This window comes from Mobula birostris, chromosome 1, assembly GCF_030028105.1.
Source record: "Mobula birostris isolate sMobBir1 chromosome 1, sMobBir1.hap1, whole genome shotgun sequence".
NCBI classification, from domain to species: domain Eukaryota; kingdom Metazoa; phylum Chordata; class Chondrichthyes; order Myliobatiformes; family Myliobatidae; genus Mobula; species Mobula birostris.
In genome coordinates, this window is record NC_092370.1 from 116,390,892 (window position 1) to 116,408,919 (window position 18,028).

The window sequence follows — 18,028 nt, forward strand, 5'->3', positions numbered from 1 at the left end:
CCCTCCCTCGGAAGTTTTCACATTTTATTGTTTTAGAGCATTGAATCACAGTGGCTTTTTTGACACCGATCAACAGAAAAGACTCTTTTGTGTCAAAGTGAAAACGAATTTCCATAAAATGGTCTGAATATAATATCGCTATTTTTCTCTTTCAGGGTTCTTTTGAAGACCCTGACCTGGAGTTACACACTGACTATGGTTCTTTGTGGGAATGGGACCCACTCTCGGGATTTCATGACCGACCATTATCCGACATGCCAAGGGCACAGCCTAAGAGTTCATCTCGCCTTTGGACGCCTAGGATCTTGGGGCTCTGGAGACGGGTGGATCGAAGGTCGGTGTCCCGACAGACCGGTGTGTCGTGGGAGCCGGAAGATCTTTGTCTGTGTGCCCAGAGACCTGAGATCTTTGGGCACAGAGCTCGGAAAAAGCCACACAGTGGACTTTTTAACATCATAAACCAGCAAGTTGTTTGCTATGTTTCCACTCTCGCTGTGAAACAGAGACATCTCTTTTTCCCTTATTAGGGAGAGAGAGAGCCTGTGGTATGTCGAATACCGGGTGAATGCGTAGTCTTTGGAGTACTGCAAGTCTGTGTCTTTGCTGTTGCTTTTGCTGCACACTTGAGTGCTCAGTGATGGATGCCAATGCATTTTTTTTGCCGATGGTGGAAGGCGAGATTGTTGCTTGCTGCCGCTTACACGCGAGATGGAGGGGAGCTGGGGGGGGGTGGACTTTGGGGTTCTAACATTTAACTGCCATTCATTCTTTGGGGAACTCCTCTGTTTGCATGAATAGTTGTGAGGAAAACACATTTCAGGATGTATATTGTATACATTTTTCTGACATTAAATGTTCCTCTGAAACCTTTGGAAATTTATGACAATAATCAAACACAAAATAATTGATTGCATAATTACTCACTCCCTTCAAGTCAGTATTTAGTAGGTGCAATTTTGGCAGCAATTATAGCTTTGAGTCTGTGTGGATAGGTCTCTATCAGCTTTGCACATCTGGACACTATAATTTTTCCCCATTCTCCTTAACGAAACTGCTCAAGCTCTGTCAGATTGCATGGGGATCATGAGTGAACAGCCCTTTTCAAGTCCAGCCACAAATTCTCAATTGGATTAAAGTCTAGACCAGGGGTGGCCAACCTGTTACATTCCATGCGTCAATTTTTTCACACACGAGTTCAGATGCGCCGTACAACTCTTGTACCCCATTCATTTCTTGTAAAAATATGTTAATATAGACATATTTAGCATTTTTACATGACATATTGATTTAATATAAAAACAAGATAAACATTACTTACCTTAATGAGACTTCTTTTAACAAATATATTTTGCCTTCTTTTGATTTCTTTCTTCTTCTTAATCACATATTCTTTCCGTAACTCAGACCCAAGTACTAGCTTCAGTTTTCCGTCTATTTCAGTCTGATGTTGTGTTTTATAGTGTCCATTAAGATCATGTCTTCTATTATGTGAGAAATGTTTTCACAAGCAAAGCACAACGGTTTTCCTGACGTACCCGCTATAAATAAGAACTCATTTTCCCACTGTTCATTGAATTCACACTTACTATCACTTTCTGATTTTCTTTTGCACTGTGATGGGTAACTGAATGTAAAAACAAGGCTTAATTTTCGAAAAAGTACAAAACAGCAAATGTTCACAAAGGACGAACAAAGCACAACTCCGTAGAGCACGAGTGTCAATTGTAAACTGACTGGCAAAAACCTGCGACGGACCGTTGGTACAGACGCCTGGCACCTCAGGATCAAACAAGTATCAAACGTGTATTGAACAGTTATGGAACGACTGCAGAACAAAAGTCCTTCTTTCCTAGTTTGACTCATTGAACATTTTTTAAAAATGAAAACAGATTAATGTGAAAGAAGGTAACGTTTGCCAAAAGATGTACACGAAATAATAAAATCGCTAAAAATAATTGCTAAGTTTTACATTTATTCTCAGTAAAACCCATTTCTAGCTCTAAGCTACTGGAATTCCTGTTATAGATTTTTTTTCTACAAATTGGTTTTGGGTTAATACTTTTTGCATGAGTAGGCTTACTTTTTTATTATTATCACTGGGGTGCAATGCGCCACTTGTAATCATCCAATATGCCACTTTTGGCACATGCACCATAGGTTGGCCATCCCTGGTCTAGACTCTGACTTGACCACTCCAGGACATTAACTTGTTGTTTTTAAGCCATTCCTGTGTAGTTTTAGCTTTATGCTTGGGGTCATTGTCTTGCTGGAAAACCAGTCTTCTCCCAAGTCGCAGTTCTCTCACAGACCGCATCAGGTTTTCCTCCAGGATTTCCCTGTATTTTGCTTTCACCATCTACCTTCACAATACTTCCAGGGCCTGCTGCAGTGAAGCAGCCCCACAGCATGATGCCGACACCACCGTGCTTCATGGTAGGGATGGTGTGTTTTTGATGATGTGTGGTGTTTGGCTTATGCCAAACATAGGATTTAGTCTGGTGGCCAAAAAGCTCAAATTGGTTTCATCAGACCATGGAACCTTCTTCCTGCTGACTTCAGAGTCTCCCACATGCCTTCTAGCAAACTTTAGCCAAGATTCATGTGAGTTTTTTCCCAACAGTGGCTCTCTCTTTACCACTCTCCCATAAAGCTGTGACTGGTGAAGCATCTGGGCAACAATTGTTGTCTGCACAGTCTCTCCCATCTCAGCCACTGAAGCTTGTAACTCCTCCAGAGTTGACACAGGTCTCTTGGTGGCCACTTTCACTAGTCCCCTTCTTGCATGGTCATGACAGCCTGCTCCAGGCAGATTTACAGCTGTGCCATATTCTTCCTATTTCTTGATAACTGACTTAACTGTATTCCAAGGGATATTCAGTGACTTGGGAATTTTCTTGTATCCTCTCCTGTTTGTGTTTTTCAATAACCTTTTCACATAGTTGTTTGGAGTATTTGTTTGTTTTTGTGGTGTAGTTTTTGTCAGGATACCGACTCACCAGCAGTAGGATCTTCCAGATACAGGTGTATTTTTACTACGATCAATTGAAACACCTTGACTGTGCACAGGTGATCTCCATTTAACAAATTATGTGACTTCTAAAACCAATTAGCTGCACTGGTGATGATTTGGTGTGTCGTATTAAAGGGGGCAAATATTTAAGCAATTATTTAATTATCGATATTTGTAATTAATTTAGCTCATTTTGTAGAGATCTGTTTTCACTTTGACACGAGTCTTTTTCTCTTGATCAGTGTTTTTTTAAAAAAAGCCAAATTAAATCCACTGTGATTCAATGTTGTAAAACAATAAAACATGAAAATTTCCAAGAGGAGTGAATAGTTTACTTTCTGAGCAGTGACTCCCCTCTCAATCTTGGGGGACGTTACAATGGCTCCTGAAAGATACGCACCCAGGGGGGCATAAAGAGGCAAGATTTCCCTGAATGGTGGATGGTCCAAGGGCAACACCATTCTTGGACCCTCATATGGAGCATTAAAAGGGAAGCAAAGAGCTAACCTGGATGCAGGCTGTAAAACTTTTATATTGGTTGTCAAATCTTGTCACATCTGCTGAGTGTGGAGAAGGAAGTAGAGGCCACACTGCTAAAGCTTGAAGGCCTGAGCCCAGTACTCAGGTATAATGATTTGTACCAACCTTCAGAAGGGAACTGGACACAATCTCGTTGGATAGAAGATTGCAGGCACTCATGTGCTCACATAATTATGGAAGATCCCAGGAAAGGTAGGCTAACAGAGCTTCTTTTCAGTAAGCCGGAGCATAGGTATCTGGTCACTGAGCTAAGGATGGGTGTTCAATTATTGATTTCTCTCACAACATAGCCTACCATTCCTGACCGCCTGTCAGGTGCCCATCATGTCAGCATCCAGGTAAATCCGCCGGTCCTTTAGGCCAGACATTCCTGAATTTTTAAATCTGGTCACAAGGCCACCTGAAATTCTGTTACACCCCAATCCCATTCCAGTGTTCCCTCACCAGCCCCTCCAAGTTTAAGTAGAGAAAAGTCCTTGTCTGGGCACGGGCTTCTCAACATCAGTCCAAGGATTGCAAAGTGCACAGTAGTGTTCACTTTGCATGTTCTAGTTTTCAGAGAACGCTGTCATTGTGCTGATACTCTGTGCTTCATGACATTGCATTGAAGTGTCCCTGCTGACAGAATTAGATCAGGTCTGTGAACATGTGGTCGAGTAATTCTCTTCCTGAGTCTCACTATCAAACTGTCAATTGGTGCTGTACATATGTATTTATAAACCTCCCAATCTGTTCAATTCGTGCCATAGCTTATGGCTGGGAGTGTGAAATACTCACATCAAGAGCTTTGATTACCCCACGCTACATCTGTGCCACACAGAACCTTCTTTCAGGGCTACAGACTTACCCTTCCGTGTGGGTGAGCTATCACAAAAATAAAACAGAAGGCAGCTTTGAAATAAATGCTTCCAAAGATGAAACCTCTCATCTCCTCACCACAGCACTGAACACACCCTCAATGTGCTCAAGGTATTTCATTCACTGCATTAGTTATCATAAAACAACAACTCAATAAACCTTACTGAACAAACCACTATTCAGCCCATTGGACCTGCGCTAGTCCATTGAAAGAATGCTCCAATTATCTCCACCTTATGTTCTTCCCTGCACATGCTTCATGCATTTATCCAGTTCCCCTATTCAAAGTTCCAGCTGAGCAGTTTCCAGATCACAATACTCTCTCCTCCTTTCTTCTTCGTTTTCATCAGCAATATTCTTTGATCAATGTCCTCCAACATCAGACATAGGTTATCAATGACTACTAAAACCATTGCTTCCTTTAAATCTCCTTCCCCTCTGCTCCATGATCTACCCTGGCTTCTCCAGTATCTGCACAGCTATAGTCTCATGCTTCCTGGGACTCCCATGGTAAACCTCTCCATTTTTCAGAGCCCCACTATCTTTTTTAAGAGTTGGTGTCTGGACCTGATCCAAGTGAGGCTTAAACAAAATCAATGGATTAATTTCCAAGCACCTACTACACCTTCACCCTTGACCCTGGCTTAGCTCTCCTTATGGCCCTGCTTCCCTTTCTACAGCTGCTGCCGTGTTCCCTGCGATGTTTTTTATCTCTGCTTTCCATCATCTGCAGCGTTTTGCTTTTAGATTTAATCACCCTCTGATAATAATAGTGCACAATGTGGGTAACTCTCCCAAAGCTGAGAAGGTTAAGAGGAGTTCTAAACATAGTCCCACAGCCAACTGTAAAGCATGTCAGGTTGCTGTTTGACTACAGCTCAGTATTCAACACCATTATCGCCTCAGTATTAATCAACAACCTTATAAACCTGGGCCTCTGTGCCTCTCTCTCCAACTGAGTTCTTGACTTTATCAGACCAGTCAATCTGGATCAGTGATAACGTCTCCTTCTGATGATAAAATGAGGTGAACTTCACGGAGATGTGCTTAACTCACAGCACTACACCCAGAACTGTGGCTAGGCACAGCTCAATTGCCATTTATAAATTTGCAAATAATCACTCTTGTTGGTAAAATCTCAGATGGCAACAAGGAGGCATACAGGAGCGGTAGGTTGTTAATTCACTGGTGTCACAACAACAACCTTGGACTCAATGTCAGCAAGACCAAAGAATTGACTGTGGATTCAGGAAGTGGAAGTTGGAGAACACACACCGGTCCTTATTGAGGGGTCAGTGATGGAAATGGTGAGCGGCTTTAAGCTCCTAGTGTCAATATCTCAGGATCTCTCCCGGACAAACATATTGATGCAGTCACAAAAATGGCACACCAGTGGTTCTATTTCATTAGGAGTTTGAGGATACTAATACTTATGTCAGGCTGCTGTTTATTGAACTACAGCTCAGCATTTAACTGTCATTCCTACAGTTCAAAAAGCTCCAAAGCCCGGGCCTTCGTACCTCCCACTGCAACTGGACCCTCGACTTCCTCACTGGAAGACCACAGTCTGTGTAGATCGGATATAACATCTCTCTCTCATTGATATTCAACACTGGTGCACCTCAAGGATGTGTGTTTAGCCCACTGCTCTACACCCATGATTGTGTGGCTAGGCACAGCTCAAATGTTATCTATAAACTTGTTTATGACATAGCTATTGTGGGCAGAATTTCAGATGGTGAGCAAGATAGATCATCTGGTTGTGGTGTCACAGCAAGAACCTTGCACTCAACATCAGTAAGACAAAAGATTTGGTTGTGGACTTCAGAAAGGGTAAGACAAGGGAACACACACCTGTCCTCATGGAGATCAGAAGTGGAACAGATGAGCAATTTCAAGCTCCTGGGTGTCAACATTTCTAAGGATCTATTCTGGGCTCAACATATTGATAGTTACAAAAAAGGCATGACAGCAGCTTATTTCATTAGGAGTTTGAGGAGATTTGGACTGTCACCAAAAATACTGTGGAGCCACTGGCTGCATCACTGTCTGGCACAGGATCGAAATAAACTGTAGAAATTTGAGAATGCTGTCAGATCCATTATGGGCACTAGCCTCCCCAGCATCCAGGACATCTTCAAGAAGCAATGCCTCAAAAAGGCTGCATCCATCATTAAGGACCCCCACCATCCAGGATGTGTCCTCTTCTCATTGGTACCATCAGGGAGGTGGTACAGGAGCCTTAAGACACACACACAACAATTCAGGACTTGCTTTATCCTCCTCTGCCATTTCTGAATGGATATTGAACCCATGAACACTACCTCACTACTTCCCTCTTTTCGCACTACGTATTTAACTATATATATCAATTTTTATTATGCATTGCAATGTACTGCTGCCACATAACAACAGATATCATGACATATGCCAGTGATATTAAATCTGATCTTAATACTTGGTGTGTCACCAAAGACACAAATTTCTACGGATATACGGTGGAGGGTTCTGACTGGTTGCATCATACCTCGGTATGGAAGCAGAGATGCAGAGGATTGCAAATAGCTGCAGAGGGCTGTAGACTCAGCAGCTCCAACATGGACACAATCCTCCCCACCATCTAGGTCATTTTCAAGAGGCAGTGCCTCAAGAAGGCAACACCCATTATTAAATCCATTTGGCCCTACCCTCTTCTTCTTCCTACCATCAGGGAGGACCACAAAGGCACACACTTAATAATTCAGAAAAAGCTTCTACCCACTGGTCCCCACCATCACATTTGTGAACAGTTCAAGAACACCAAGCCATTATTCCACTTTTTTGTAATTTATAGTAATTTTATGTATTTGGCACTGTACTATTGCTGCAAAACACCTAATTTCACATTGTACAAGACAGTGATAATAAACCAGATCCTAAAGGGAAGCTTGGATGCAACTTGACAAGGGCCAGTGAAACTGCAGGAGGGTGAGAATACCCAAAAGACAATGATAATGATAAATGGAATGGATCCCTGCTTAGGTGGGTAGACAATAGATGATGCTTGTACACAGTGGGTGTTGTGATGTGGGATGCTTCAGCAAAAGGGTTAGAGGAAGTAGAGTCACCAGCATCTTCCAGAAGGGAATTGGATAAACACTGAGAAGGAAAAACCTGTTTATGGGAAAGAAGTTGAGTGGGATTAATTGGAAAACTCAGTCCTGGTCAGCTGAATGGCTTCCTGTTCATGCATACCTAAAAATCACTAGCATGGTGTTAATGAAGCTTTGGCAATGAATAAAATCAAATCTTTCTTGCTGTAAAATATTTAAATATAAAGGGCCAACAGCTGAGATGTGGAGAGAGCAGAACCTCAAAACATGCAACGGCCAATGAATTCTGTTTAGAATTTGGAGATGCAGGAAACAGCGGCCAACCTTTACAAAGCAGGACCTACAAACAGCTACAATTAATAAAAACATAAAGAACAGTACTGTATCAGAATAGGCCTTTCAGCCCACAATGTCCATGCCAACCAAGCCAACAATTTAAATGGCATAGTGTCTGCACAGGGCCCGTACCCCTCCATTCTCTACCTAAATGCCTCTTAAACATTTGTTGAGTGCCACTGTGCCTTAATGGTTATTTCTGAGGACTTGGAATGCACAAGATGGATTATAAATTGGAACTTTGCCCCAGAAGCAGTGCTTGGGGCACCAGACAGCTCCAATGAAACTGAAATCAGTAGAGGCCAGGGTAAACTCCACACCCCTTGCACAGCACCCCACACAAAGCGCAGCCCCAGGACCTCACAACTGGAGTTTTTCAGCATGGTATTCTAGACCCAACAATTTTATAAATTTCCCTCTGCAATACAGAAGAACCATGGATTCTGCCTAGAGATCTGCTAACACTGATGAGGGGGTCTTGCTCACAGACAGAGCTAGTGAATAACTTGGTCCATCCCTGTCTGATTTATGGGACACACAATGACTACTTCCAACAAGTACCCGACGGTCTCTTCTGGTATTCAGTGTATGTCATCATGGAATTAACATCCTAAACTCTGTCATTATAACTGGATCAGCCACACAGCGGTGTGGAGAGTTGATCAGAAGCTGGGCACCCTGCAACAAGAGGCACCACCATCCATAAGCTACGTCAATGGATTCTCTCCACACAAGGTCATCACCATCCAGTGCCAAGTAGCCCATGTAATTGGTGCAGCCACTTCCATGAACATAGACCCACTCCATCAACAAGGTGCAGCATATAATGTATAATGTCACTCATCTAACCTTCTCCACCAGTAGTTTCCAAATCCAAAACTGTAACAGCTTAGAGAAGGTCAGAAGATGCTTTGGTTCATCAATGTCTAACTGAAAGGGTCAACTGTTTAAGGAGAAACAACTCCTCTGAAGAGATGATTCCAAACTGATCCCGGGCTATCATTTGGAGGTCTTGTTCATCTCGCTGAACTTCCCAATGAACTAGAGGAATTCTACCCAGTGAACCATTTTCAAACAAAACAGTAAAATGAAAATGCTAGAAATACTCAATAGGGCAGGCAGCGTGTATGGAGAGAAACAGGTTTAATGTTTCACCTGAAAGGCCATTGATCTGAACTGTGTCTTCACAGGTGCCGTCACTGAGTATCTGCAGCATTTTGTTGTTTTGTATCAGGATTCCATCATTTGCAATATTTGGCAATTGGAAAAGTGAGTGAAATTACTTTGAGGAAGATAGCCAAGAGAATGCCAGGCCAGCTCCCACTTTATCACCAGATGCATACGACAGTGATGTGAATTCCACGCAGCCGAATAGAGAAACCTGTATCACAGAACATAGAAATTTACAGCACATTACAAGCACTTCAGCCCACAATGTTGTACGACCATGTAACCTACTCTAGAGACTGCCTAGAATTTCCCTAGCGCATAGACCTCTATTTTTCTAAGCACCATGTACTACGAGGCTCTTAAGAGACCCTATTGTATTCACTTTCACCACTGCCGACGGCAAGGCATTCCACATGCCCACGACTCCGTGTGAAAAACTTACCCTTGACATCCCCTTGGTACCCATTTCCAAGCACCTTAAAACTATGCCCCTCGTGTTAGCCATTTCAGCCCTGGGAAAAAGCCTCTGACTATCCACACGATCAATGCCCCTAATCATCTTATACACCTCTATCAGGTCACCTCTCATCCTCTGCTGCTCCGAGAAAAGGCCAAATTCACTCAACCTATTCTCATAAGGTACACCCTCCAATCCAGGCAACATCCCTGTAAACCTCCTCTGCACTCTCTCTATAGTATCCACATCCTTCCCGTAGTGAGGTAACCAGAACTGAACACAGTACTCCAAGTGGGGTCTGATTAAGGTCTTATACAGCTGTAACATTACCTCATGGCTGTTGAACTCAAACCCACGGTTGATGAGTGCCAACAGACCATACGCCTTCTTAATAGCACTGTCAACCTGAGCAGCAGCTTTGAATGTCCTATTGACACAGACCCCAAGATCTCTCAGATCCTCCACACTGTCAGAGTTTTACCATTTATATTATATTCTGTCTTCAAATTTGACCTACCAAAATGAACCACTTCACACTTATTTGGGTTGAAGTCCATCTGCCACTTCTCAGCCCAGTTCTGCATCCTATCGCTGTCCCGCTGTAACCTCTGACAACCCAGATTATCCACAACACCCCCAACCTTTGTGTCATATGCATCTGATAAATTTACACTATTTGCTGAAACTAAGCACCATGTGAATTCCTGTACTGTTTTTGCCTTGTGATCTCAGCCTCTGCATCCAGTGCATTTACGAACTTTTAAGACATGACAGGGCACAATGCTTCACCATTTATAATCAGCTTCCTCCTGCAGAACATTCTAAGAGTAAATCTAGCAATTATCGTCCTGTGAGTTTGACATCAGTGGTGGGTAAATTGATGGAAAGTATTCTTAGAGATGGTGTATATATAATTATCTGGATAGACAGGGTCTGATTAGGAACAGTCAACATGGATTTGTGCGTGGAAGGTCATGTTTGACAAATCTTACTGAATTTTTTGAAGAGGTTACTTAGGAAAGTCGACAAAGCTAAAGCGGTGGATGTTGTCTATATGGACTTCAGTAAGGCCTTTAACAAGGTTCCACGTAGAAGGTTAGTTAGGAAGGTTCAATTGTTAGGTATTAATATTGAAGTAGTAAAATGGATTCAGCAGTGGCTGGATGGGAGATGCCAGAGAGTAGTGGTGGATAACTGTTTCTTAGATTGGAGGCCGATGACTAGTGGTGTACTAGGTCCAATGTTGTTTGTCATATACATTAATGATCTGGATGATGGGGTGGTAAATTGGATGAGTAAGTATGCAGATGATACTAGATAGGTGGAGTTGTGGATAATGAAGTAGGTTTTCAAAGCCTGCAGAGAGATTTAGGCCAGTTAGAAGAGTGGGCTGAAAGATGGCAGATGGAGTTTAATGCTGATAAATGTGAGGTGCTACATTTTGGTAGGACTAATCAAAATAGTACATGGTAAATGGTAGGGCATTGAAGAACGCAGTAGAACAGAGGGATCTAGGAATAATGGTGCATAGTTCCCTGAAGGTGGAATCTCATATGGATAGGGTGGTGAAGAAAGCTTTTGGTATGCTGGCCTTTATAAATCAGAGCATTGAGTATAGGAGTTGGGATGTAATGTTGAAATTGTACGAGGCTTTGGTGAGGCCAAATTTGGAGTATTGTGTACAGTTTTGGTCACCAAATTATAGGAAAGATATCCACAAAATAAAGAGTACAGAGTAGGTTTACTAGAATGTTACCTGTTTCATCACCTCAGTTACAGAGAAAGGTTGAACAAGTTGGGTCTTTATTCCTTGAAGCGTAGAAGGTTGAGGGGGGATTTGATAGAGGTATTTAAAATTATGAGGGGGATAGATAGAGTTGACGTGGATAGGCTTTTTCCATTGACAGTGGGGGAGATTCAAACAAGAGGACATGAGTTGAGAGTTAAAGGGCAAAAGTTTAGGGGTAACATGAAGGGGAACTTCTTTACTCATAGAGTTGTGGCTGTGTGGAACGAGCTTCCAGCAGAAGCAGTTGAGGCAGTTCGAAGTTGTCATTTAAAGTTAAATTGGACAGCTATATGCACAGGAAAGGAATGGAGAGTTATGGGCTAAGTGCAGGTCAGTGGGATTAGGTGAGAGTAAGAGCTTGGCATGGACTAGAAGGGCCGAGATGGCCTGTTTCTGTGCTGTAATTGTTGTATGGTTATATTCAGAATAAAATCAAAGCAATTTCCTGATGTATTAATATATTACTATTAACAGCCACAAATAAACTTCACACAAAAAGTCACAATATTTTAAAATCACGTTTTATTTGACCCATAAACACAAATTTCAAAATGTGACAAAGATTTTAAAAATGGATTATTGCAAAGATGAGCTTCATTTGGTCTGGTAAACCAGGACTGGTCTGATCTTCAATTTGTATATTATTCGGCATTTATTTTCAGTAAAAGCCAGAGTCTGTAGTAGTCCAGTTGGGAGCCTGCAAAACAAGAACAAGAACATATCCATTAAGACAAAACACAGGGAGATTTACTTCGCACATGTTACACCTTGGCATCTTAAACTGTAAATGCATTCAGTTAATCAGACCAGATTATAACATTACTAATTCACATTTGCTAAATAAGGAAATCTGTATTGATTTAAACTGAACATTTATTACACTCTTTGGCTGAAAATACCATTAATAGTCCAAACAGCAAATATCCCTAAACAATTAAGTGCCTGAAGTGCGACACACCATTTCAATAACAATTGAGTGCATGACATAATGTTCCTCTCCTAAAATGGCAACAAATACCAATTTTACAAAAAGAACCAAAGACTGCCTTAGAGGGAAGGCTGGGCATGATAAATATGTACCAACCACATCAGGAAACCATAACTGTTTCACCAAGAAAACAGGAGGCCACTCAGTCTCTCATTCTATCCTTCACTGCAATCATGGCTGATTTTAATCCTATCACAAACAAGAGAAAAATCTGCAGATGTTGGAAATCTGAGCAATACGCACAAAATGCTGGAGGAACTCAGCAGGAAAGGCAGCATCTAAGAAAAGATTTTAACCCTATCCACCTTTCCTGTTTTTATAATGCTTCTAATTCCCAAATTTTCCTGGATAGTTCTTCTCCAGCTCTTCTATCGATAAACTGTTTCCTGCTTGAGCCAAAATTTTCAGAGCACTTGCTGCCATTGTTCAGCAAACCAGTCTTGTGTTTTTGTGCATAGGTGAGTATCCTGATTTTGTTTCCACTCTGAAGGAATGGTTCTCGCATCAACTTTTCCATTAAGACCATTTTTGACAAGACCTCTCTGCATTATAGAAGGGTGTTCTTGGGCTCCCGTGGTTTCTGTGAATTCAGAGTTGATAGCAGTGCCGAACTTCTTTGGATTCAGAAGGGCTGTCAGTTTGTGCATCTTTGGAAGAGCTTGGAAGGCACACCTTGAAACTGTCTGCCACAAAATTTATGTTTGGGAGAGCCTGCTGATGCAGAATGACCACCTTGTGTCTTTTTGCTATGCTCACTCTTGCCATGGTATAAGAATTTTTGAGTTTAGTTCATTCAACTCATTGTCAATGATCAGCACCTGTTTGTTATATTGTTTAATCCTGCACAGGGCTACATACCTACAAAGTAATCAAGCTTTCATTTGAAAAGTGGTCTATTACTTAATATGTTACTTTCTTTAATGAAATACAAAAAAATCTCCAACCTTTAATCTTTTGGAAAAAAAAAAGTTGAGATCTAAAATCCTTTCTTTTTTCTGACACACTAATGTAGAAGACAGTTTATTGATAGAAGAGCTGGAGAAAAACTATCCAGGAAAATTTGGGAATTAGAAGCATTATAAAAACAGGGAAGGTGGGTAGGGTTAAAATCTTTTCTTAGATGCTGCCTTTCCTGTTGAGTTCCTCCAGTATTTTGTGTGTATTGCTCAGATTTCCAACATCTGCAGATTTTTCTCTTGTTTGTGATAGGGTGAAGTAATAATATAAACATCTAAAACAAAATTTATATACAAAATCTAGGGTGCCTGAGACTTTTGCACAGTACTGTTACGTCAGTGATATTAAACTTGATTCTAATCTCCTTAAAAATGAAAAAAAAAAGTCACTGGTACATTATCTCCACATCATATAGCATGGACCCTGAAGCTCCACTGACAAAGTACCCAGTTACGCCAATGAAAACACAGATGCCCAACTGAAATGCTACAAGGGATAGTTGGCGTAACATAAATGCTGTGTACAAACACTTAAATATAAGGGATAAAACAAAAATTATATTATTATCCATCTCCAACATGGACAGAAATCAATCAAAAAGGAGACTCATTGAAATAAGTATTGAGAATTTCAGATACTTTATGTAGCAGTTAGCATAATGATATCACAGTGTCATCTCGAAGATCAGAGTTCAATTTCCGCCACCGTACGTAAGGAGTCTCCCCTTGAGCACATGGATTTCTCTGGTTCACTGGTTTCCACCCACATTCCCAAGATGTACAGGTTAGGGTTAGTAAATTGTGGGCATGTTACCTTGGCACAGGAAACATCGCGACATTTGCAGACTGTTCCAGCACAATCCTCGCTGATTTGATTTTATACAAACAACATATTTCACTGTGTTTTGATGTACATATGACAAACGAACCTCATCTTCTTTTATTTAAATTTTTAGATATTCCACTAGTCTTTCCAAAATTTTGCCAACTTAGTTCTAAGCACCAAGTTAGTTGTGAAGAAATTCTTATGGATCTACCTTCACATTAACAATAATTTAAACTCAAAGTGCCTTATCTGCTCCAATACACTTGAGTCAATGTTATTCTGAATACTGACTTGTCACTCCCCAAATGAATGACAGTAATACCTCACATATCAGAAGCTTGATCTGTTAAACCAAAATCACCTGCACCATTCAGCAGAATTTCCAACATGTAGAAAGGTCTTGGTATCCCCACAAAAATAATGAGAATGGCTCAGCCAACTGCAGTCATGTCATCACAGACAGTGTCAAATATTCAGGAGCAACCCGCAAAATGCTGCAGGAACTCAGTCAGGCAGCATCTATGGACGGAAATGGATAGTTGAGATTTCAAATCAAGACCCTTCATTATGACTGGAAAGAATAAAAGATTGGGGTGGGGGGTAGAGTGGAGGAACAAAATCTGGTAGGTGTCTTTCTTGTGTCTGTCAACATTTAGGCAGCTTTAAATACAAATTGATAGCAAGTCAACAAAAATCCAGTAGATACATGGACTATAGATCTGCAAGGAAGGATAAAGAACTGGCACTTCTACAACACTTCCCTATTTATGATAACTGAAAGCATTTGACCACTAGGAAATATTCTGAAGAGCATAAATGAAAAGTAGGAAACAGGGAAAGAATCCTCTGCATAGCAAGCTCCCAAAAACAGCATGTGAAAATTAGAGATCATTTAACATTAGTGAAGGCAAGGTAAAGTATTTTGAGTACAGTTGGGGAGGGGGGGAAACGACCTACCTGGGGGATGGAACAGGGCAGTGCCTCTAGCACTGAGCCTACCCCTGTGGCTCAGAAGGGTAGGGAACTGAAGAGGATGGCAGCAGTAACAGGGGACTCCATAGTTAGGGGGATAGACAGATGATTCTGTGGACACGAAAAAGAAATGTGGATGGTAGTTTGCCTCCCAGGTGCCAGGGCGTGGTGTTTCTGAATGCGTCCACAATATCCTGAAAAGAGAGGGTGGACAGCCAGAGGTCGTGATACATATTGGTACCGAGGACATCGGTCACAAAAGGGAGGAGGTCTTGAAAACAGAATGCAGGGGGTTAGGAAGAAAGCTAAGAAGTAGGACCTCAAGGGTAGTAATCTCCGAATTGCTGCCTGTGCCACGTGACAGTGAGGATACGATTAGAATGAGGTGGCAGATAAATGTGTGGCTGAAGAATTGGAGCGGGGTCAGGGATTCAGATTTCTGGATAATTGGGACCTCTTCTGGGGCAAGTGGGACCTCTACAAAAGAGATGGGTTGCACTTGAATTTGAGTGGGGCCAATATTCTTGTGGCAGGTTTACTACAGCTGCTGGGAGTGGTTTAAACAAATATGGAAAGGGAATGGGAACCAGTATGATAGAGCTGAGGATGAACCAGCAGGTTTACAAATAGATGATGAATGTAACATGAATATATGGAACGACAAGCCAATGATAGGGTACAAATACAGACAGAGCAAAAAGTTAAATTGTAGCAAAGAGGCAAAATTCAGAAGAGCGAAGAATGCAGGACTGAGGGTGCTGTACTTAAATGCATGTAGCATTTGGAATAAGGTGGGCGAACTTATAGCGCAATTAGAGACTGGTCGGTATGACTGAGTCGTGGCAAAAAGAAAGCCATAGTTGGAAGCTTAACATCAAAGGATATGCTTTGTATCAGAAGGACAGGCAGGAAGGCATAGGCAGTGGTGTGGTTCTGTTGGTAAGAGATGGAATTACAGCTTTAGAAAGAGGAGACATAGGATCAGAAAATGTTGAATCTTTGCGGGTGGAGTTAAGAAAAAGCAAGAGTTAAATAAAACATTATGCGAATCACATATAGGCCTCCAAACAGTAGTCAAGATGTGGGGATAAGATTGCAAAGGAAGCTGGAAAAGGCATGTAATAAGGGTAATGTCACAATTGTAATGGGGGACTTCAACAGGCAAGGGGATTGGGAAAATCGGGTTGGTGTCAGATGGCAACAGAGGGAATTTGTTGAATGCCTATGAGATGGCTTTTTAGAGCAGCTTGTGCTTGAGCCCACTTGGGGAAAGGCTATCTTAGTCTGGGTGTCATGTAACAACCGAGATCTTATTATGGAGCTTACTGTAAAGGAACCCTTAGGAAACAGTGATTATAATATTATTGAATTCATAGTGCAATTTTTTTTTTTATTAAGTGCAATCGTGAACAATAGCCAGATCAGAAATGCTGACCAAGTCAACTAGCTCCCAAAGAAAACTCTGATAAGCTAATCAGATGGTTCACTGCTGCTCAGCGATAGAACATTAAAAAATCATATGTACAATTAAGAAACATTAAAAGATAGTAGAAATACTGGAATCATGATGAAGTCTGCTGGAGAGAGACATTTATACACATATACAAAGAGATTGAAGGTTAAGGTTGCAGGATGACAAAACGTGGCAGGAGCACTTGGAACTAAAAACTAATCCCTACCGGGAGAAATCAGCACCTGTTCTTTCCGCACTGTTCTCCAGCAGTTTAAGGACTAAGTCCAGCCGGAACACAACTCACAAGTGCCCTTGAAAGTCAGGTATTAACCCTACCTACCAACAACTAAGCATTGCCATCCTGGTCCCCTTCATGATAGCTTATGAAGAAGCATGTGACTTCCCTCCCAGAGATGATAGGTGTTTGTGCACTCGACTCTTGAAGGCTTGGACCCCATGGTTGCAGATGTTTCCAACCACAGCATCTGGAAGGCTGTTCCAAATTCTGATAGCACAGTGAAGGAAACTTCTATCCAGTGTGTAGGTTCTCACATCAAGCATAGAAACAGCATGAGCAGGCATAGATAAACTTGATCGTGTGGTGCGCCGTCTCTCAGAAGATGAAGGCAGCATGGTGCGAAGGTCTGCATTTTGTATAGCACAGTAGCTGCAGCAACCTGTCATCTGTGGTGGAAGCTACTGATGGCTAGCTTTTCACGAGCTGAGGCTTCATCTACACCTATAATCCTGAGGGCCTTTCTTTGAATGGAATCAAGCTGGCTGAGGACACTCTGTGAGGCATTCATCCACGATACTTTGTACCTGGGCTTTGTAAACCGTGGCTCTGCCCTTTTTGTCTAGTTTGGATGCTACTTTCCACAGAGCTCCAAGCCTTTGTCCAGCCCTGTTTGAAATAGTGGAAAGTGTTTATCCCACACCAACTGGCTGTCAATTTGAGAGGGAGAAGCACAAGTCACATGTATCAGTATTTTAATGGAATAAAGGGACTTACAGAAGCATGAGAGAGCAACTTGCCCAGGTGGAATGGAGGAGGATGACAGCAGAATAGAGACGGCTGATGTTTCTGGGAATAGTTCACAAGGTGAAGGATAGGTATGTTCCACAGACGAAGAAGTTCTCAAATGGCAGGGTACACAACTGTGGCTGACAAGAGAAGTCAAGGATTGCATAAAAGTCAAGGAAAGGGCAAATAAAGTAGCAAAACTGAGTAGGAAGTTGGATGTTTGGGAACCTTTTAAAATCCAACAATAGGCAACTAAAAAAGATCTAAGAAGGGAAAAGATGAAATATAAGGACAAACTAGCCAATAATATAAAGCATGATACCAAAAAGTTTTTTCACTTATATAAAAAGGGAGGTGATAGTTAATATTGGACCACTGGAACATTATGCTGGTGAGGTAGTAATGGGGGACAAAGAAATGGCAGATGAACTTAATGTGTACTTTGCATCAGTCTTCACTGTGGAAGACACTAAAAGTATGCCAGAGGTCCATGAGTGTCAGGGAGCAGAAGTGAATGCCATTGCTATTACAAAGGAAAAAGTGCAAGCAAACTGAAA

General features: G+C 41.6%; 1 protein-coding gene across 1 annotated transcript in view; it reads right to left on the reverse strand.

Moving 5' to 3' along the window:
* Positions 1-11,757: 11,757 nt before the first annotated feature.
* LOC140204096 (eukaryotic translation initiation factor 3 subunit E-A) overlaps positions 11,758-18,028 on the reverse strand; it is a 210,396-nt gene continuing 204,125 nt past the window's right edge. Inside the window, exon 13 of the mRNA XM_072270472.1 lies at positions 11,758-11,949. Within this exon, the coding sequence (XP_072126573.1) occupies positions 11,911-11,949 (39 nt within the window). The 3' untranslated portion in view covers positions 11,758-11,910. The remainder of the gene's footprint in view (positions 11,950-18,028) is intronic.